The sequence below is a fragment of the Larus michahellis genome, chromosome 7 (assembly GCF_964199755.1).
Source record: "Larus michahellis chromosome 7, bLarMic1.1, whole genome shotgun sequence".
Lineage (NCBI taxonomy): Eukaryota > Metazoa > Chordata > Aves > Charadriiformes > Laridae > Larus > Larus michahellis.
The window spans coordinates 4,370,420-4,392,020 of NC_133902.1; the positions used below are offsets into that span (position 1 = coordinate 4,370,420).

The 21,601-nt window shown below is 53.7% G+C and overlaps 2 protein-coding genes across 4 annotated transcripts in view; one reads left to right on the top strand and one right to left on the bottom strand.

The window, feature by feature from the left end:
- The window catches only part of SUPT6H (SPT6 homolog, histone chaperone and transcription elongation factor), a 30,322-nt gene extending 14,098 nt beyond the window's left edge, over positions 1–16,224 (top strand). For all 3 annotated transcript variants that reach the window (XM_074594489.1, XM_074594487.1, XM_074594488.1), the window contains exons 14-37: positions 30–159; positions 266–416; positions 815–969; positions 1,570–1,765; positions 2,080–2,219; positions 2,298–2,415; positions 3,054–3,130; positions 3,307–3,442; positions 3,857–3,994; positions 4,323–4,490; positions 5,022–5,149; positions 6,247–6,454; positions 6,913–7,060; positions 7,318–7,460; positions 8,233–8,373; positions 9,442–9,637; positions 9,773–10,011; positions 10,299–10,412; positions 10,908–11,032; positions 11,524–11,636; positions 12,049–12,126; positions 12,215–12,381; positions 13,758–13,945; positions 14,127–16,224. In XM_074594489.1, the coding sequence (XP_074450590.1) occupies positions 30–159; positions 266–416; positions 815–969; positions 1,570–1,765; positions 2,080–2,219; positions 2,298–2,415; positions 3,054–3,130; positions 3,307–3,442; positions 3,857–3,994; positions 4,323–4,490; positions 5,022–5,149; positions 6,247–6,454; positions 6,913–7,060; positions 7,318–7,460; positions 8,233–8,373; positions 9,442–9,637; positions 9,773–10,011; positions 10,299–10,412; positions 10,908–11,032; positions 11,524–11,636; positions 12,049–12,126; positions 12,215–12,381; positions 13,758–13,945; positions 14,127–14,313 (3,584 nt within the window). In that variant the 3' untranslated portion in view covers positions 14,314–16,224. The remainder of the gene's footprint in view (positions 1–29; positions 160–265; positions 417–814; positions 970–1,569; positions 1,766–2,079; positions 2,220–2,297; positions 2,416–3,053; positions 3,131–3,306; positions 3,443–3,856; positions 3,995–4,322; positions 4,491–5,021; positions 5,150–6,246; positions 6,455–6,912; positions 7,061–7,317; positions 7,461–8,232; positions 8,374–9,441; positions 9,638–9,772; positions 10,012–10,298; positions 10,413–10,907; positions 11,033–11,523; positions 11,637–12,048; positions 12,127–12,214; positions 12,382–13,757; positions 13,946–14,126) is intronic.
- Positions 16,225–17,308: 1,084 nt separating this feature from the next.
- On the bottom strand, positions 17,309–19,826 carry PROCA1 (protein interacting with cyclin A1). Its single transcript, XM_074595088.1, has 4 exons — positions 19,469–19,826; positions 18,210–18,342; positions 17,961–18,095; positions 17,309–17,878 (listed from the first exon to the last, which is right to left on the bottom strand). Exons 1-4 carry the CDS (start codon positions 19,710–19,712, stop codon positions 17,368–17,370), a joined length of 1,023 nt encoding a protein of 340 aa, XP_074451189.1. The 5' UTR covers positions 19,713–19,826; the 3' UTR covers positions 17,309–17,367.
- Between the last annotated feature and the right edge of the window lie 1,775 nt (positions 19,827–21,601).

Here is a 21,601-nt window from a genome sequence, read left to right on the forward strand (position 1 = left end):
ATTTTTGTGGTTTTTTTTTTTTCCCCCAGATGGCCTGGCTAAGAAGTTTGGTCTGACACCTGAGCAGTTTGGAGAGAATCTCCGAGACAGTTACCAGCGTCACGAGACAGAGCAGTTCCCTGCAGAGCCCCTGGAGCTGGCCAAGGATTATGTGTGTAGGTCAGTGTGGGGGGATCTTCGTGGAGGTCTTGCGGATGTGACACAGGGGAGGGGATCCGGGGGCATCCTCAAGTCCTAAGCCTTCATGTTGCCTTTTTGGTTTTAGTCAATTCCCAAGCCCTGAAGCTGTGCTGGAAGGAGCCCGATACATGGTGGCTTTGCAGATAGCCAGGGAGCCTTTGGTCAGGCAGGTCCTGAGACAGACTTTCCAAGAAAGAGCTAAAATCAACATTTCACCAACCAAAAAGGGGAAGAAGGTAAGGAAGGGAGCTCTGACTCCGTGGGGTCAACTCAGGGAAGGATCCAAGTAACATACAAATGCTTGTTTTTGCATCTGAAGACTTCTCCCATCTCAGTGGCGACTCTGAATAAATCTTAGAGCAGCGTGTGAGCTAGGCTGTTGCAGAGGCCAGCTCAGCAGCATGCTGCATTTTTAGTCTTGCTGTTGAGATATTGCCTTCAGTTATTGGAACAGTCTCTGTTTCTCTGGGACTGGGAACGAATTCCGCTGTGTCCTGCTGGGGAAGGAAATGCAGACTGGCAGGCATAGGGGTGAGGGGGTATTGAATAAAAGCCATTGTCTGCCGCGGTATACAGAAGGGTCTTTCTTCATGAATGCGCTGCATGCACGCTGACTGTCTTTCCTCTCTCCCAGGATATTGATGAAGCCCACTATGCCTATTCCTTTAAATACTTGAAGAACAAGCCTGTGAAGGAGCTGCGAGATGACCAGTTCCTGAAAATGAGCCTGGCAGAGGAGGAGGCGCTGCTCACTATAGATATCAGCATTGACATGAAAGGAGTGGAGGGGTGAGTCCTTACTGGCCATGCCATCCGTGCCTTGGCAGAGCTCATTCATCCAGTGCTGCTATGCTGTTAGAACCCCTCTGTAACCCAAACTGCTCCTGGAAGTCATGGCCTGGTGGTTTCCTGCACCTTAAACCGAGGCACCCTCTCAGGGTCTTGCTTTTTTATTCATTTTAATGAATACGGTAGAAGACATTCGGTTTATTTGTTTGAAGGCAAAGTTTAAAGCCTTTAGGATTTCTGTGAAAGATGATGCTTGTTTCCCAACCGTCCTCGCAATGTGGCTCTTTGGTTCCTTCCCTGCACATCTGAGTAGCCACACTGTGTGATATGAGTGTGCTGGAGCGGCTGTGGGCTGCCCGCTGTTGTATTGATCAGGCCTCTCTGTGCTGCCAGCATGGCGTTCAGCTGCGGTCTGTCTAGCAGTATAGCTTTTGCAGCTAAAGGCATTTTTGATGGGAGGATTCGCTCTTCTCTAAATTTTCCAGGCAACTCACTGAATCTAAGGTGCTGCTGTCACATCCTTGTGCAGGAATCTGCCAGTGGTGGTGCCAGTGCAGGTGTTTGGAGCCCTTCTGTATCTCTTCCTCTCATTTGTTGCAGTTATGGTAGCGACCAGACGTACTTTGAGGAAATCAAACAGTTCTATTACCGAGATGAGTTCAGCCACCAGGTGCAGGAGTGGAATCGGCAGCGTACGATGGCCATTGAGCGGTCTCTCAACCAGTTCCTCTACGTGCAGATGGCTAAAGAGTTGAAGAACAAGCTCTTGGTGGAGGCCAAGGAGTATGTCCTCAAGGTGAGATGCTAACAGTCCTGCAGCATGCTGGGAAGAGTACTGACAGTCTGTACATAGGCATTTGAGGAGGAGGAGGAGGAGAAGGAGGCAGGCAGGAGTCTGAGTCTGGTTCTTTCCCAAGGATGGAGAGAAGAGCAGATACCTCATTGGCAGGGAAGACGAGCTCCATGGTTCTGGAGAGCTGGTCCCAAACCTGGCAGAATATACTGTCTTGCTGCCTTGAGCAGTCCATGACTTTACCCCCGGAGAAGGGCTATGACGAAGAACCTGCAGTTCATTGTCTTGCTCCTCTCTCCCCTTCTCTGTTCTACCAGGCTTGTAGCCGGAAGCTGTACAACTGGCTAAAAGTAGCTTCATACCGTCCTGATCAACAAGTGGAGGAAGATGATGATTTCATGGATGAAAACCAAGGGAAGGGGATTCGGGTGCTAGGCATTGCATTTTCCTCAGCCAGGTAGGAGGAAAGGAATTGCCGTTGGATCCATGTTCAGCTTTAGCAGTCCTCCATGTCTGAGTGATCTCTGTTTCGCAGGGACCACCCCGTGTTTTGCGCCCTTGTTAATGGAGAGGGTGAGGTTACAGACTTCCTCCGATTGCCACATTTCACAAAGAGAAGGAACGCCTGGCGTGAGGAAGAGAGGGAAAAGAAGGTGAGCCTTCGTGCAGCTATTGCCGAGATGAAGGTCTGCGCATTGCTTTTGGTACTGTGCAATCCGCTGGGGGCTGGAGTGGAACAGTCAGTCTGAAGACAGCTCAGGCCTTGTCACTCTTGCACGCAAGAATAATACCTTTTTCCCACCCTGTAATTATTCTGGCAGAACAGTTGCTTCCCGTTAACTTCTGGTTCATCTCTTCTGCTCCTCTTACGGGGAATGGCGGGGCCTTGCCATTCCTGAGTTTTGTTGGTGTTAGGATTTTTGTAAGCTTCTGTGGTCCCAGCTACAGAAACTTTCCCCCCTTTCCCTGATCACATTGTAATAGCAAGAGACTGTGGGACCTCCTGGAGCTTGGGGCAGGCTTTTGACTTCCATTCCCTACCTGCACTGATTTCCTGTAACACCAGACCGTGAGGCCGTCAGTCTTCCCTCTGCAGAGCCTTCCTGTTTGTCCTTACAGTAGTCAGGAGCTGCAAGCCTGTAGAGAAGGCTTTTAGCCATGCTCATGTCATGGTGGCAGATCAGGATGGCAATGGGGGAGGATTTGCCCTGCGGAACAGGAACTCAGGACTGGTAGCTAGCTCGGTACAGAAACCCTCTAGCTTTTCTACTCTTGACAATTTCCTTTCTAGGCCCAGGATATTGAAACCTTGAAAAAATTCCTCCTGAACAAGAAGCCTCACGTGGTGACAATTGCAGGCGAGAACAGGTCAGTCTTTGTGTCCCTTCTGCTTCCCAGTCTCTTTGCAGTCCGTTCCTCATGCCTGTCCACATTTCACTGTTTCTGCCTGTGGTGTGAGGTAACGCATTGCGGTTATTTCCCAAAGTGATTCCAGGACCCAGCTTTGCACTGTCCCCTCAATCCCCTTGGCCGTCTCTCCCTAGGGATGCTCAGATGCTGATGGAGGATGTGAAGAGAATTGTTCATGAGCTGGATCAAGGGCAGCAGCTGTCCTCTATTGGGGTGGAGCTGGTGGACAATGAACTGGCCATCCTCTACATGAACAGCAAGAAGTCTGAGGTGAACCTTCTGTTATTCCAGCTATCCCTTGGTCTGTCACTCATTTGTGCTGTCTCGTCCTCCATTTGTTGCACTGGCCCTGCCTTCTGTCATCTGCTGCCTCATGTAATCCATCTGGTCACTGATGTACTGATCTTTGGGTTTTACTTAGGCTTCTCTGAGGAGATCAGCACCAGCAGATGTACAAAGTAGATATTGATGTAGTCTGAAATGAATTTTGCCTAGCTGAATGGATGGAGTTGTTTCATTCCTAGTTGCAGCAAAGGTCCTGGGAGCCTTTGACTTCACCTCTCCTTTGCCCTGAGCACCAAATACTTCCCTTGTTCCAGTCCCTGCCTGATGTGTCTTTGCTCCTTGTGCTACGAAGTGTGAAAACACCATCAGGGTTTTCCCTGATTCTCTGGCCTCTTGCAGAATGAGTTCCGGGATTACCCACCTCTGCTGCGTCAAGCCGTCTCCCTTGCACGCCGCATTCAGGACCCCCTCATAGAGTTTGCCCAGGTCTGCAGCTCCGATGAGGATATTCTCTGCCTAAAACTCCACCCTCTGCAGGTAACTTTTCCATGGCAATCCTTCTCTGCAAGAGAAAGTGGCCTGGGAGGCCTGGGACAGCTCGCTGTCAAAGAAAAGTATTCCAAGTTGAACTGGTGCAAGTTCTGCCTTTTCTATGCCGTATTCAGGCTACACAGAACCTTTTTTTTGTTGTTTTGTTTTTGTATCCTTTACCCCATCTGCCTCCTGCCTTTAGGCTGTTCTCAGGGCTAACTCTGAGGTGCAGCACAGCTCCTGAGAGCCAGTCTGTTGTGTTTGGCTCAGCTTCCTTACGGCAAAGTGTTGCACACATCTCCTTGGGAGGCTAACGCCTCTCCTTTCTTGTCAGGAGCACGTGGTGAAGGAGGAACTGCTGAATGCCCTCTACTGCGAATTCATAAACCGTGTGAACGAGGTGGGAGTGGATGTCAATCGGGCGATTGCTCACCCTCACAGCCAGGCTTTGTTGCAGTATGTGTGTGGCCTGGGACCACGCAAAGGCACTCATCTGCTAAAGGTAAGGAGACTTCTGTCCCTGCCCAAAAAAACAGTGCATCACCAACAATGTGTGAGTTGCCCTGATGGCAGTGCTGTTACGAGATGAGTCAGGGTCCCGTGTGCCAGATGCAGCTGACGGCTCCATTGACGTGTATTTTAGTATGTGTTATCTCACTGCGCCTAACCCTGAAGCTGTACGTGGACTTAACATCCTTGAGAGACCCAAGCAACTCAGCAGATCTGTCAATCCTAGCTAGCTCCTGAGCCCACGGGAACGGATGCGCTGTTACAGTATCAAGACGCCTCCGTGCTGTAGAAAACACAAGGCAAAAAGCCAACACTTTTCCTGAGAGTTGGAGCTGTTCCATGCGGAGTTGTCTCCTTTCACACAATGTTGAGACACAGGCAGTGGGCTACAATTTATGGGTTGTGATGGGCTCCATTATGTCAGGTGCTTTGAACGCTGCGGTGTCTGGTGTGAGTCCTCTGCTTTTCCTGGAAAACCCCTGTGTTTGAATAGCAGGGTTTATACTGTTACCTCTTTCTCCAGATCTTAAAACAAAACAATACGCGCCTGGAGAACAGGACCCAGCTGGTTACGATGTGTCACATGGGACCCAAGGTGTTTATCAACTGCGCTGGCTTCATCAAAATTGACACCGCGTCGCTGGGCGATAGGTGGGTATTGGGTTGTGTTCCATGCCGTATGGGGTATGGAGTTAGCGTGAGCAGCAGGCTGAAGCAATCTGGTTCCGTGGAGTCCATGTTCCCAAGAGCTTCTGTGTGGCCTCTCTGATCCCTGGCCAAGTTTAGGTATTGCTGGTTATTAATCTGGTTCTTATGGGCAGCTAAACTTGCGCAGCAATGTGAGCTGCAGAACCTTCATTATATAACTTGCTATGGTTTGAAAGGCCCTTTGTGGTTAACATGAACTAAACTAAAAACAGTTGTTCCCTAACACAGTCGTCATGCGTGTCTGTCGTGCGCTTTTGCTTAGTTTCTGCCTAGTCCCAGCAGCATCTGTGTTTTCTTTTTCTAAAGTTTCGAACTTGAGGCGTAACTTGGCAATTTAGCTTCCTCTTAAACCAGTAGCAATACTGGGAGGTTTGTAGAGCATTAGGTTACTGGTAACTAAATGAGAGATGTGTGTTTGGAGGACGGCGGTAACCTAGTTTCTGAGTCTCTAGCTGCCTGCTTTGCACAAAAGGGTCGCCTGTTGGAAACGTGCTTTTGCTAGCGCTCACACATCATCCTTTTTGCCTGTGAAAAGCAGACTGAGAAAGGACACCTGGCTGAATCTTTACGCTGAGTGATCCAGCCCCGCTAGGTGCCTGCTTCTTGCAGGATACAAATGCCAGACGTACAGGGGGCAAAGTGTAAATTCCTCCAAACAGCTGGATGCAGATGGCTGCACTGCCAGTTGGCAACGCTTAATTTGTGTGAGGAGAGAAACTGTAAAAAGCTCTGTGTTCATAGAGCAGCTATAGCACGCAGAGCGATCAAATCTAGATAGCATCCAAAATGCCTGGCTGTATCTTTGCCGTGTAGGAGCTGCAGACTGGAATTTGTCATGTCTTGCCTTGGCTCTTTTTGATGTAACAGTGAAGAATTCATTGTGTAATTTTTAGAGTAGTTTGTTCCACTGAGGGCAGCAGTGGCAAAGCAGCCACACGGTCAGTAGTGGTGCTCAAGAGCCTGATTTATTATTGAGCTGAAGGAGGTGATGCTGGAACTCTGCAGAACCCTGTCTGAACATTGCTTTGATTTTATTTCAGTACTGATTCCTACATCGAAGTCCTGGATGGGTCTAGGGTCCATCCTGAAACCTACGAATGGGCAAGAAAAATGGCAGTGGATGCCTTAGAATATGATGAGTCGGCAGAGGACGCTAATCCCGCAGGAGCTCTAGAGGAGATCTTAGAAAACCCCGAGCGTCTGAAAGACCTGGATCTCGATGCCTTTGCTGAAGAACTGGAAAGACAGGTGCACTGAGGTTCCTGATGCTGAGAAACAGAGGGGAAGCTCTACTGTCCAGCTCAGAGTCTTAAGTTTTATAGCTGGTTGCCCTTCTCCTTTTTAGGAGCTGAGCATTTAGCTGTTGCTGTTGTAAAATGTATAAACAGCCATGATGAGTATTCAGTGTCTGACAATGGCATGTGGTAAATGCTTGGGGCAGAGGGAGGAAGGAGGCAGGAGACAGTAATTAGACCGTTTAAGCTGTCCTCCCTGAACTGATCTAACTTTTTCCTGAACATATCAGTACTTTTGACGACCTCAGCATCCTGTAACTGAGTTCCACAGTTTGGTAGTACCTTATGCATTCCTCTTCTTTTAAATTTGCTGTTTGATAGGTTCCTTGAGCTCTTTAATAACTTACACTGGATTTTGTGTTCACCTCCTTCCTGCTACTCATGGCTTTATAACCTTTGAATACCACACAGGGCTACGGCGACAAGCATATCACTTTATATGACATTCGAGCTGAATTAAGCTGCAGGTACAAGGACCTGAGAACCCCGTACCGTTCTCCAAACACAGAAGAGGTCTTCAATATGCTGACCAAAGAAACTCCAGAGACTTTTTACATAGGTACATCCCTATTTACATCCTTGGTTTCTGTCATCCTAAGTTGACTTAGGATGTGTAAATGTGGGGAGAGGGATCTTGGTGAGAGTCATGTTGAGATGGTGCAACGTTTGCATGTGTGCGAAGCAGCTTTTAAAGTACTTGGGTAGGCTCCTTACACCGTCAAGTACAACTGCCTTGAGGGATTGAGGGAACTGCCCAGCCCTGTTGTTAGCTTTCAGTTTTTCATTCTTTCCTTCTCCTCTCCCATCACACCACAGGTAAAATGATCATCTGCAATGTGACTGGCATAGCCCACAGGCGGCCACAAGGAGAAAGCTACGACCAGGCAATACGGAATGATGAAACTGGCCTTTGGCAGTGTCCTTTCTGTCAGCAGGATAACTTTCCAGAGCTCAGCGAGGTGGGGAGGCTTCTCCTAATGGGTCTGCCTTTGTCAGGAGTCTGCTGTCGGCAGGCTTGAGCGTTTTGTAGGGTTCTTGGGAGACAAGGTATCAGAGCCAAGATTGCGTCTGCAGTGCCCCAGGATCCCAACCTGAATGTGACCTTTGACCACAAATGTAATTTGTTCCACTTTTGACTAATTGTTTCAGTGTAGTTTTGACACATCCTTTATGGCTACATTATGGATTTTAGCAAACTGGGCTAGGAGTGACACGGACCTGGGGCTAAGCTGTCCAGTTCTTTGCAAATACATAAAGCAGGCTTGTTTGTGGTCTAGGATTGTGTTTTATGCAGAGAAACTGCCCGTGACACCTGAGAACAGAAGCTTGTTCTGCCACCTGCTCAATTTTAAGAACTTATCTGGCCTCCCTGCTGCTTAAGGCAGCTGTACTTTAGGTCTCTTCTAAACATTGCTGAATTCCAGCCTTGATAATCCGTGACTTTAAAACCCTATAGCGTTCATTAGAAACCGGCCCTAGCTGCAGGCTTGTGTTCAGGGTCTAAAAATGTTCTGACCTTCCTGGTTGCAAAGCCCCATAAGCTGAGCAGAACCGAAGTAGGAAGATTGCGTTACTGGGTAGCATTCATTGAAGTCCTCTGTCCCCTGCCCTTCCACATGTCTCTGCTGGCTGCACCAATTTGCTGACACAGCTTTTAGACTTGTTTGAGTGTGAGCTGCCGGGGCTATTTTGTTTCCATGCTGAATGACTTTTACTTTTGCCTTATTCAAGGTCTGGAACCATTTTGACAGCGGTTCCTGCCCGGGTCAGGCCATTGGAGTGAAGACACGTCTGGATAATGGCGTCGCTGGCTTCATCCCGACGAAATTTCTTAGTGATAAGGTGGTCAAGCGACCAGAAGAAAGAGTGAAGGTATGAAAGCAGTGGATTTTCACATATCCAGCAAGAACTGGAAGAGCCTGGAGGCAATACCAGAGATCCAGAATTTGGTTAATAACACTGTTCCCTAAATGACTTTTCAAACCTTATATTCATTTAAGGACTTTAAATCAGCAGCAAGGTCAGGTACTGGTTAGTGTCCTTTTCCCACAGTGCAAATCTCTCTTGGCAGCTGGTGGAAACCATGTTAATCAGTTAACATGTTGCACTGCGGGAGGATTTATTATAGTCTGGCTAAAGTCTGGGTTTAGGAGACCAGAAGGCATTCTAATGCAGAGCTGCCCTTTGTTTCTGGCTTTCTAAAGAGTTCACGGAACTGCTGTTAGATACGCAAGGGTCACTTTTCCTTCTCTCATAGCTTTTTTTCTTCTGCCTCAATTCATTTGCGGAGGTCATCGGAGTTACTGCTCTTGCTCAGGACAGGGATTGGGGGTTCCGAAAGAAAGAGGATCATATTTTTATCACATGTTACAATAGAGATTTAACATCTTTGCTGTCTTTTGGGGTCCCCCTGACAGGCCATGCAGGTGATGGATAATCCTGTAAGCTCAGAGGTCTCTCAGCATTTCATTGGAGTGTCATTAACTTCAGCATGGTTAACTGGAGTAGGACATTGCCGTTTTTGTGGCGGTATTTTCTGTTTCCCATTTAATTAGAGCAGTCCTTTGGGTGACTTCCACTCTGTTTCTGAACGGACTTAACTGCTTTCTTGCACATTGTGAAGTCCAGATTTGCTGCTCACATTGTTAGAGATATGTGAAATAGCAAACTTAATTGTCTTCAGCCTCCAGACATGCAGTTTGCTGTGTGGTATGGGGCATAGGTACTAGATGCGCTGGAGAACTGCCCATTTTTCCTTTAATCTCTCTTGATTCTAGTCATCTTGGGGATCACTTTCAAAGGTTGTATCATTCTGAAGTAGGTGAGGTAATTTGTACCTCCTTACCGGCAGTGTGACCCCGCACAGATTGCTCCGTAGCGCAGGGGGGCTGGTGTATCAGCCAAACCTGCTGATCGGCTTTGCCTGCCCCTCTCCTGTAGGTGGGAATGACCGTTCACTGCAGGATTATGAAGATCGACATTGAGAAGTTCAGTGCAGACCTGACCTGCAGGACCTCAGACCTGATGGATAAGAACAATGAGTGGAAGCTGCCTAAAGACACTTACTACGACTTTGATTCTGAGGCAGCAGATCACAAACAGGAAGAAGACCTGAAGAGAAAGCAGCAGCGGACAAGTGAGTCTCTCGTTTTTTCTCTCCCTCGTAATGCCGGCCTTCCCAGAGTGCTTCAGGAGAATAAGCACAATTAGACATGGAATTGGAATAAAGCAGTTCCTCTTGGAAGCCTAAACACTCCTCTTTGTCCTCTAGCGTACATCAAGAGAGTAATTGCTCACCCATCATTCCACAACATTAGCTTCAAGCAAGCTGAGAAGATGATGGAGACCATGGACCAAGGGGATGTGATTATTCGGCCAAGTAGCAAAGGGGAGAACCACCTGACTGTCACCTGGAAGGTGAACGATGGCATTTACCAGCATGTGGATGTCCGAGAAGAGGGCAAGGAGAATGCCTTCAGCCTTGGCTCCACACTTTGGATTAACACAGAGGTAAGAGCCTTGCAGAGCATGCCTGCCAAGGAGTTGGTGGGTAAGAAGTACTTATTTGGCAGAGACAGGTTGGCACAGCTGCTTTCAGGTTGTTGGAGAGTAACTTATACTGCAGATCCCGGATTCTTAGACAATACTCAACTCTTTTTTTTTTTTTTTTTTTTTAATTTTTCTCTTCATAAAGCATCCAGCCTTGCTGTGCAGAATGTATGACTGAGAGCTGTATGCTAGAATCAGAGTTCCCTATCATGCACCCTAAATACCTCTTTAAATGTGTTTGTTCAAAGGAGTTTGAAGACCTGGATGAAATTGTTGCTCGCTATGTCCAGCCAATGGCTTCTTTTGCCAGAGACCTGTTGAATCACAAATACTACCAGGACTGCAACGGTGGAGACAAGAAGGTGAGCCTGTCCCAGGCTGCAGTAGCTTGTGTGGGAGATAAAGGAGCGTAGTTTAAGTTTCTTTGTCTCAGGATAGTCTTAAACTCTTTGAGTCTGGCATGAGCTGCTGCTGGACTGAGCTCTCAGATCTTTCTCTTGTTGCTTGGGGCTTGGCAGTCACTTTCCAGCTGTAGATCTCAGGGGGATTCTGTCTGGGAGCAGTGGAGTTAGGACATGGGTGTGTGGTGCGCTACAGCGGTGTGCCAGAGCAGCAGAGGGTTGCCCTGCCAGCAAATGTCACTTACAGGAGAGTATTGGCTTTCTGTGACCTGGTGACATTTGTGCACCAACACTATGCAGAAATATTGGTCCTTGTTGGATCGCTGGCATCAGGGCTGTGGGGAAAAAAGGGCTGTCTGCAGCACGGAGGGAGATATCTGTAGGCTCTGTGTGTTGCTAAAAATGCAGGCTCTCCTTGAGCATTTCTCTTCCCCCCGCCTTCCTCTCTGTAATTAGAAGCTGGAAGAGCTGCTGATAAAGACCAAGAAAGAGAAGCCAACGTTTATTCCCTACTTTATCAGTGCCTGTAAAGATCTACCTGGCAAATTCCTCTTGGGATACCAGCCTCGAGGCAAACCAAGGTAAGTGAGAGGCAAGCCCGGCAGCTGCAGCTGAATACTGCCAGTGCCACACCTCAGCTTATTGCTGCCAGTTTTTCTTGTGTCTCTGTCGGTATCCCCGTAAGTCATGCCTCCCCTTAGCAGGGTTTGGCCCCTTGACAGTAGAGGACCCATGTCTAGGAGTAAATCTCACCCAGGAGACTCCCGTCTTTCTAACCAGCTGGCTGCCACAAGCGGTACTGCCCTGTGCTGGGGGTATCACTGGGTTATAGGCAATGATTAACAGAATTTGCATGGAAAGGCATGGTATTCAGGAGCGTTTATTTGGAAAAAAAAAGAATGTGGCTTGGGTAGGTCTATCTGTTCAGTATCACCACAGCCATCGCCTGAGCGTGTAGGTCTTACCTGTTCTGACTGTGGCCTGTTGATGTGAGGGTGCCGTACAGTGGCAGGTATGGCTCTGAAGCAGCCTCTCATCTCTTGTGCTCTCCTGTATTCACTGCTCCTCACAGGATAGAGTATGTGACGGTGACACCAGAAGGATTCCGCTACCGGGGCCAGGTCTTCCCTACCGTTAACGGGCTCTTCCGATGGTTTAAGGATCATTATCAGGACCCTGTTCCAGGTGAGCGCCCCAAAACCTGAGTACCTCAACTGTTTGTTTCGTAAGTGTCACGCTGTAGGGGCTGTTAGTAAAGGACAGCTACATGTTCTTTATCCCTGAAATATGTCCTAGGATTTTCTACAAGTGGGAAGTTTCAAAGCAATGCCCAAGTGCTTGGCTTCCACAGACCCATTGAGAGCTCCCTGAGAGTTAATCTTTCAGCCAAGCGGGCCATGAGGCAAAGGCTGGGCTTGTCCCTTTCCTCTCCCTTAGCCTTCCCCACCATACAACCCTCATACACGAGTCGATGCTAAAATAGCATCTTGCCCGGACAAGCGTTGCCTGCATTGTTTTTTTCAAATTCTGAGTTTCAGGTCAATAGTTGCTCTTCTGGGAGAACTAATCTATCCCTCTTGGTTTATGTTTTATGTAGGTATTACCCCCAGCAGTAGCAGTCGGACCAGGACTCCAGCCTCCATTAATGCTACTCCAGCTAACATTAACCTGGCAGGTCAGTGCAGGCCTTTCCTGGTTGGAATCGGGATGGGAGCTCCTTTTCCGGACTCTGCTTTGTCTAACGCAATGGGTCTTTCTTGCAGACCTGACCCGTGCAGTGAACGCTCTACCGCAGAACATGACCTCCCAGATGTTCAGTGCCATCGCTGCTGTGACAGGCCAGGGACAGAACCCAAATGCCACCCCTGCGCAGTGGGCAACCAGTCAGTATGGCTATGGAGGCAGCGGAGGCGGCAGCAGCGCGTACCACGTAAGAGTCACTTAAATTTCTGAGAGCTGGTGCTGCGTGGCTTCTCCTTGCTGCTAGAAACCATCTTGTGGGGGCTCCACTGGGAGCCTAAGAGTTTCTCGTTGCCTGGGATCATCCAGTCCTCGTTGTGTACCTGTGGTGCTGCACAGGGGAGCCTGGCTGGATTCTTGGACCGGGTTTCTTCTTACCTCCTGTGGCTGAGGAAATGAGGCACGTAACACAGCCCTGCTCTGGGGAGGGTTGAAGAAAGTAGCAAATCGGTCTGCCCCCCAAGGAATGTGGCAGGGTGGAGAGGTGGGATCCAGCGGTGAGGGCGCACAACCTTCTGATTGTGTCTCTGAATTGGCAACGTGAGCTGCCAGTGGAAGAGATTAGCTGTGAAACTATGCGCTGAGTTTGCAGGGCTTTTCAGATCAGCGTGCTAATCTCCAAGCAGCACCGGCAGGCGAACACCTCAGCCTGACCGAACACCCAGAGGCTTTGCAGGGAGTAAGATGGAATTGGACAGTTTCGGCTCACGCTGAAGCTTTTCCTCGTGTGTGCTGGTGTGTACCTTCTCCCAGCCCCTGCTCCCAGCTCCCCATCTGATCCCGAGGCTAAATCCAGCTGCAGGACTGAGGTGCCTGGCTACAAAAAACGCACCCAGCTGTTAGAGACACCTAATGAAGAGGTGCTGCAAGACAAGGCTTGCAGAGAAGAGTGATCCTCTTTTAGAGTGCCTTGGGAGGCTTTCACGGAGTTTGGCACAGTAATGCTGAGCTGGGGATAGGCAGGGATTCTGGATAACCCAATGTATTAATTGTCAAGACAATCTGGAGGAAAAAGGAGGTGAACAGCGGGAGGCAAACAGACTAAGTGCTCCATTGGACAAACAGTGAGCCAGCCAGCTTGGGGTGTGGGAGGGAGCCATCTCAGGAGCTGGTGCACCATCTCTGCAGCCCACAGGGGAAGAATTCATCTGTTCTTCATCCCCACTGCAGGACGTCATTGCTGCTAGCTTGCCCCAAGTGTCTCTTGTGCCCATCTTTTGTGGCCCTTACCTTTGCTTGGTTTAAGGATCTCCCCTTGTACCCTGTGTGGGGTGAACAAGGCAGGCAGGCTGTGCTGGCCCAGGTTGGGTGGGCGATCGGGGGCTTTCAGGGCACCAAATGTCTGTGCTCAGCAGGGTCTCGCTCCTCTTGCTGCGCAGCCCCCCATTCCCTGGGCAACGGTCACCGCAAACCTCTCCTTGCCCACATGAGGGGCTCCAGCAGGAGGCTGGGAGTGTGCAGCAAGGGTGGGCACCAGCCTCCCGGGCAAGTAGGGCAACGAGAGCATGCCAGACCCAGCCCAGCAGGGTTTGCCCTCTGTCCCCTAACAGTATCTGTTCTCTACAGGTCTTCACGACTCCAGCACAGCAGCCGGTGGCCACCCCTCTGATGACCCCCAGTTACTCCTACACTACCCCCAGCCAGCCGATTACAACACCCCAGTACCAGCTCCAGGCCAACACCACACCCCAGTCCACCCAGTCCCAGACGCAGTCACAGCCATCGTCCAGCTCCAGGCAGAGGCAGCAGCCAAAGTGAGTGACTCTGGCGCCGGGTGCATGTATCCGTCTGTGTCCCGTCTTGATTGCTTTTGTTGATTTTTGTGGAATCAGCGTGGTGGGGTTGCCTCGCACCTTCCCAAATGGGATTCTCGCGGAGGGAGGGCAGGGAAGGTGTCCCGCTAGCGGGACTCACTTTCTGCCCGTGTCGTTGCAGGACCAACAGTCACGCTGCGATCGACTGGGGGAAGATGGCCGAGCAGTGGCTCCAGGAGAAGGAGGCTGAACGGAGGAAACAGAAGCAAAGGTTGACTCCTCGCCCGTCTCCTAGCCCCATGATCGAGAGCACGCCCATGTCCATCGCTGGGGACGCCACGCCACTGCTGGATGAGATGGATCGATAGGCCGTGCTGGACCTGACCCCTACCCTCCGCTCCCTTCTCTAGGAAGGGGAAGGGAGAGTGAACAGTTGAGAACAACTTCCCTTCCCTCAGCCACATAACTCCTGTTATTATACGTCGTGAGATGGTGGGAAATGACTCTTGGTGACATGCACCTGAGCAAATTAATAGACTTGACAGGGCTGGTCTAAATATACATACTATATATATATAAATATATCATAGGAAGGGACGCTGCAGTGGCCTCTGCGTTCCAGGCCCTGGTTCACCACTTCGGAAGTTCGGCAAAGTAATTATGAGGTCAAACGAGTCTGTCCTTGTACATGCACAGCAGTCTGCTTTCACCGCGAAGACTAGGAAGCAAGCGTAGCTGAAAGCGCAGACCATCAGCCTGGAGTGAGCCTCTTCCATTTGGATTCTCCCAGCCCCTGACCGTCACCTCTCCTTATCCTGAGAGCATAAAGCAAAGTCATGGGGGTTGTGACAAGCAAACCAGAGTTCTCAGAAAGTTTCTGTTGTCTTTTGCTCTGTGTTTTCATGTGTAACAGGCTCTGGGGAGTCTGTGCTGACCCCCAGCTGTGTTCACAGGGCTCTGGCACAGCAGCTCTGGGGCTCGGGGTCCTGCCGGAGAGAAAGGCAGCTGTTGGTACCAAAGGCTTGCTCTTTCCTCTGGCTTCTTTTGGAACAATATTTATTTAGTTTTGATTTTATTTTTTTTTTTTTAATCAGACTGCGAAACAAAACGCCAGCCAACGGCAGCTTTCCCGAGCACGGGACAGACACGTGGGCTAAAAACGATGCGAGAGCAGCCGCTCCTATGGTGGGGAATGCAAAGCGGCCGGGAGCGCATGGCATCCTCCTCCGTATCCGCTTAACCCTGCCCAGTTATAACCAAGAGGGGTAAATAAATACCAGTGTTTCTACCGAACGCTAGTTGAGAGGTTTCCTGCCTGCGTTGTGCGCTGCCTGCCTGCCCTCTTAGCAATGGATTCGCTTAGAAACAGAGTTCAGCGGTGAAAGTCGATGCTCCTTCTTCCTTTGGTGCTTGGAGTTGCCCTCTGTGTGCTGAAACTTTCACAGAGAAGCTGATTGCTGTTGAGCTGATAAAGAATAATGTTTTGTTTTGAATGCATCATATAGAGACATCACGGTGACATCCTGGGCACCTCCTGGAGACCCGCGTCTCTCACTGGCTGGGAGAGGTACTGGGGGGCCTGGGAGCGGGGGCAGACAGTGTAGATAACTTCGGTCATGTCAGAAACAGCCCGCTGCAGTATTGCAGAGCCGCTGCCAGCGCTGAGAGCCATTTCTGAACTGGAAAGTTCCCGCTGCACACACTTTCCTCTCTCCGGCTTTGTTAGTAGGGATTTTCTATGGAAGCAGAGTCTTTGTTCCTTCCAAGTGCTCCTGGTTAGCCTCCTCCCGCTAGGAAATGAGCAAGAACAGCAGATCTTAAGAAACAAAGCTCTTTTTTTGCATGTAAATGCTCCTGAAGAATGGCAGCAACCCGGGAGACAAAGCAAAGCAAAGCTCTTTCCACAGAGAAATGCGTCTGTGAAGCCATCTCCTCATCTCCTGGGCAGTGCTGGGGGGGCTGACACAGGCCTGTTCCTCCTGGCAGTACTGGGGGGGGCTGACACAGTCCTGTTCCTCCCCTGCAACTGCACGGGACGGGACGGACCGTGCTCCGGGGCCCACGGCTGCCGTAGGTTGCAGGTGTACTAACATTACGCTATTTTTTTATTTTATGAACCTCTGTATGACGGGAATTTGACTGGGAGCAGCTCCTCTACCAGGGATGTGTCAGACCCCTACGGGGAGGAGCGAGTTGTGCGTTGTCGGCTCCTTTTTTGGCTGTCTTTGTTTTTAGTTTTCCCTTACTGTCAATAAAAATTCTACTTTTGGGAAGCTGCCCGCATGCCACATGTCTGTGCTTCCCGCGGTGACACTGTGATTGTCGCAAGGACTTTGCACCCATTAGCAGTGCTCCGGAGGGTGCAGATGCCTGGTTACGACCTTGGTATTTCCCCCCTGGGCTCTCGTGGTCCGCTTATTTCAGGGATTTGGGATTACACCACACACTTCTCCGGGAATGGTGGGGCTTGCACGGGGCAGCTCTGCTCTTTGGTGCTCTCTGGTCTCCCAAGGCTGTGTCATGGCAAAACAGGAGACAGCGCTCGGCTCCTATCGCTCCAGCTTTTTCTAATTATGGAATTTGGTGCTGGTGGGGGAAGATCTTCCTACCGGCCTCACCGGGTAGGAGAGGGCATGCCGTGCCAAGCCACCCTCTTTGCTCAGGAGCTGGGGGCCGTGCCCTGTCTCTGGGCGCTGCCCTCCAACTCTTCACCACAGGAGCCCCGTTAATCAGCGAGTCGGGCTGCGATCGCCAGGCAGGGACACGGCAGCATCTGCCTTTGTCCCAGGGCTGAGAAAGCTGCTATTGTCCCACTCCAGAGAGCTCTTGTGTGGCTTTTGAGGAGCCTCCGGGGAGGGACGAGGTCCCCGCTCCTCCCGGAGCAGGCCCCGCTGCCATTGCTGGGGGCTGGAGAAGGAGTGGGTGCCGGTGTGGCAGCAGCCTGCTTCTCCCAGCCTGGGGAAAGGCGGCGGGTTAAGCAGAGGAGGGAGCCGGGATGGTGCAATTCGTTAGCTGGTCCTCCAGAGAAATACACCCCTGGGGAGCCTGGAGCTCAGCCGTCTGTGGCAACCATCTTTTAGGGGGAGCTAAAACCAGAGCTCTGCCCTGCGCCGGTGTGGGGACGGGGGTTGTGTCCCCGGCCAGAGCAGCAGCTCGCCGTCCCCCGTGCCCGGGAAGGTGACACGAGACGGTGGGAGCGGTGAGGAACAGCTCAAACCCGCTCGATACCCACCCGCCTCCAGGTGTTCCCCTCCCGCAGCCCTGCAAGTGGGATCATCCCTGGGATTTCTCCTGGAAGCTGCCCCCCCTCCTCCCCCCGGTGCGATCCCTCCTCCCCACAGAGAGAGACGGGGCTGAGGCTGCGCCATCTGCTCCAGCCACCAACTTTATTACGCAGCCGAGACCCACGCTGGCGGGGGGAGTCATGGCCGCAGCTCTCGTCCAGGCTCGGCCTCAGCTTGGCTTTTCCGCCTCTTCTTTCTGTTCCTCTCCTTCCTCCTCCTCTTCCCGCTGGCGGTGGGGACCGGGGATGGGGGGGCCAGGGATGGCTCCCCAGCCAAGCTCTCCCGCGCCAGGGCGTCGCTCAGGACGGCGTTGGCCATTTCGCCCAAGTCCGGCAGCGGGGCCCGTGGGTCCTGCCCCACGGAGAGAGCGGCTGCGGGATGGCTGAGCTCCCCATTTTCGGAAGGGCCTTTCTTTTTCAGACCTTTCCCCTTCTTTTTCTTGTCTTTCTTCTTCCCCTTCCTCTCTTTCTTGGCTGCCTTGGGCCGGGCGCGATGGTCTGCGGGGACAGCTCCTCCGCCCGTGCTGCTCCACGGGGGGCTCAGAGGGACCCCCCCAGGCCTCGCTGCCCGGTCGATCAGCTCCCCACCGAATTCATACAGCACCGGCTCCCTGGGCACCGCGATGGCCACCGTGTTGTACGCCTTGCACCTGTAGAGAGCGAGGAGGCGGGGGGGGTGAGGCGAGCCCTGGGTGGGGGGGTGACAGTCCCCGCGGTGGGGGGGACACTCACCAGACGTAGAGGTAGGGCTCCACGCACTCCTCCTTGTAGGCGAACTCGAAGCAGGGCACCTGGATGACGTTGAAGAAGGCCTGTCCCACCACCCGCGAGGCCGTGTCGTTCACCCGCCGCAGGCACTCCTTCAACCTGCCACGGGGCACAGCCGGTGGGTGAGGGGGGACGGAGGGGCTGGGGAAATCCTGCCCCCCGCCCCGGCATGGAGGGATGCTGTGGGGCACGGCTGGGCACAGGGCTGCTCACCGGCGGTCGCAGTCACAGTGGCTGATGGTGTGCCAGCGCAGGTTGCGGTACCCGTAGCGGGCAGTGAAGGGGTGGATGACGTGCTGGCAGTGGTCATGGTCCCGGCAGCACCGGTCCGTGTCCCGGTGTTCCCCTGCAGGGAAGGGACGGGATGCAGGCAGGGCTGTGGGCACCGCTGGGGCTAGATGGGGTTGGGGTCAGGGCTGAACTGGGCTAGGACTGGGATCCGAACTAGATCGGACTGATACAGGACCGGGATCAGGCTGGGATGGGCAGGGGCTGGGACTGGAGCGGCACTTGGACAAGGCTGGCACTGGGATGGGGACTGGGGCTGCACCAGTGGGGATGAGACTGGGATCAGGATGGGGACCAGGACCAAGAGAGGGACTAGGATGGGATCAGGACAGGGAGTGGGATCAGGATAGTGCACTAGGTTGGACCAGCACCGCGATGGGGAGCAGAATGGGAGCAGGATGGGCCAGGGACCAGGCTGGGGACAGAGTGAATCAGGACTGGACCAGCACCAGGGTGGGGACAATGAGGGGACCAGTGTGGGGACCAGCCCTGCGATGGGCACTAGACAGAGGTGAACTGGTGGGCTGGGGCTGGACCAGCACTGGGGTGGGGTCTGGACTGGGACCAACAGCGACTGAACTAGCCACGGGGACGGGGACAGGAGTGGACCAGCACTGGGATGGGACTGGACTAGGATTGATGGGGATTGACTCAGCACTGGGATGGGGACTGGGACAGGGTGAAGCAGCACAGGACTGGGGATGGGATGGGAAGGGGAGGGAAGGGAAGGGAAAGATGGGATGGGATAGAAAAGGAAGGGATGAGAAAGGATGGGAAGGGAAGGGATAGGAAGGAATTGGATAGGATGGGAAAGGATGGGTTGGGAAGGGAAGGGATAGGAAGGGATAGAATGGGAAAGGATGGGATGGGAAAGGATGGGTTGGGAAGGGAAGGGATAGAATGGGAAAGGATGGGATGGGAAAGGATGGGTTGGGAAGGGATAGGAAAGGATGGGGTGGGAAAGGATGGGTTGGGAAGGGAAGGGATAGGAAAGGATATGGGATGGGAAGGGAAGTGATGGGAAAGGGTAGGATGGGAAAGGATGGGATGGGAAGGGAAGGGATAGGAAAGGATGGGATGGGAAAGGATAGGATGGGAAGGGTTAGGAAAGGATAGGATGGGTTGGGAAAGGAAGGGAAGGGATGGGAAGGGGGTACAGGTAGCAGCGGCCCGGCCGCCCTTACCCAGCTGCTCGTAGGCATCCGCATTGCTGCCCGCACCGCACCACAGCGTCCCGGGGTAGGTGAGCCCACGGCGGGCACGGGGTCGTCCCGGCGGGGCCGCTCCGGTGCCGGGGGCCGCTCCGGGGGCGGCTGCCAGCAGGAGGAGGAGGAGGAGGAGGAGGAGAAGGAGGCGGCAGAGCAGCCCCGGGGCGCACATGGCACCGCGCAACCCTCCGCCGTGAGGCCGCCTTATAGCCCCGCGCATCCCGCCCCGGCGGGGGGGCTCGGCACGGCCCCGTGCGGAGGGTCCCACCGAGCCCGGGCTGCTGGAGCCGCTCCCCGCAGCCGCCGCCGCTCCCCCCGGGCCCCGCAGCCCGCGGGGAAGGGGTTACCCCTCCCGGTGGGGCCGGGCCCCGTTGCTGTGGCAGCCGGTGGGGTGATGTGCCGGGGCCGGTAACGAGCCGGCACCAACGCGCCCGCCCCGTGACGCGCCGGCCCCCCCACGGCCCCGGCCCCGGCCCCGAGCGGACCCCGACGGGACAAGGATGCTCCGTGCAGCCCCACATCCCGGCCCATGGATGCTCCCTGCAGCCCCGTGTCCCCGTCCCATGGATGCTCCCTGCAGCCCCGTGTCCCCGTCCCATGGATGCTCCCTACAGCCCCGTGTCCCATCGCATGGATGCTCCCTGCAGCCCCGTGTCCCATCCCATGGATGCTCCCTACAGCCCCGTGTCCCATCCCATGGATGCTCCCTGCAGCCCCACATCCCGGCCCATGGATGCTCCCTACAGCCCCGTGTCCCATCCCATGGATGCTCCCTGCAGCCCCACATCCCGGCCCATGGATGCTCCCTACAGCCCCGTGTCCCTATCCCATGGATGCTCCCTACAGCCCCGTGCCCTATCCTATGGATGCTCCCTGCAGCCCCGTGTCCCCATCCCATGGATGCTCCCTGCAGCCCCGTGTCCCATCCCATGGATGCTCCCTACAGCCCTGTGTCCCATCCCATGGATGCTCCCTGCAGCCCCACATCCCGGCCCATGGGTGCTCCCTGCATCCCTGTGTCCCATCCCATGGATGCTCCCTGCAGCCCCGTGTCCCCGTCCCATGGATGCTCCCTGCAGCCCCGTGTCCCATCCCATGGATGCTCCCTACAGCCCCGTGTCCCCGTCCCATGGATGCTCCCTGCAGCCCCGTGTCCCATCCCATGGATGCTCCCTACAGCCCCACATCCCGGCCCATGGGTGCTCCCTGCAGCCCCGTGTCCCATCCCATGGATGCTCCCTGCAGCCCCACATCCCGGCCCATGGATGCTCCCTGCAGCCCCGTGTCCCCATCCCACGGATGCTCCCTGCAGCCCTGTGTCCCATCCCATGGATGCTCCCTGCAGCCCCACATCCTGGCACATGGATGCTCCCTGCAGCCCCGTGTCCCCATCCCATGGATGCTCCCTGCTGCCCCGTGCCCCCATCCCATGGGTGCTCTCTGCAGCCCCGTGCCCCCATCCCATGGATGCTCCCTGCAGCCCCATGTCCCATCCTAGAGATGCTGCCTGTGGCCTCGTGCCCCATCCCATGGATGCTCCCTGTGGCCTTATGTCCCCATACCATGGCTCTGGCCCCATATCCCTGACCCCGACGGGACAAGGATGCTCCCTGCAGCCCCGTGTCCCCGGCCCATGGATGCTCCCTACAGCCCCGTGTCCCATCCCATGGATGCTCCCTGCAGCCCCGTGTCCCATCCCATGGATGCTCCCTGCAGCCCTGTGTCCCATCCCATGGGTGCTCCCTGCAGCCCCGTGTCCCATCCCATGGATGCTCCCTGCAGCCCCGTGTCCCATCCCATGGATGCTCCCTGCAGCCCCACATCCCGGCCCATGGGTGCTCCCTGCAGCCCCGTGTCCCATCCCATGGATGCTCCCTGCTGCCCCGTGCCCCCATCCCACGGGTGCTCTCTGCAGCCCCGTGCCCCCATCCCATGGATGCTCCCTGCAGCCCCATGTCCCCATCCCACGGGTGCTCTCTGCAGCCCCATGTCCCATCCTAGAGATGCTGCCTGTGGCCTCGTGCCCCATCCCATGGATGCTCCCTGTGGCCTTATGTCCCCATACCATGGCTCTGGCCCCATATCCCTCTCCCACTGCTGTGGCCCCAT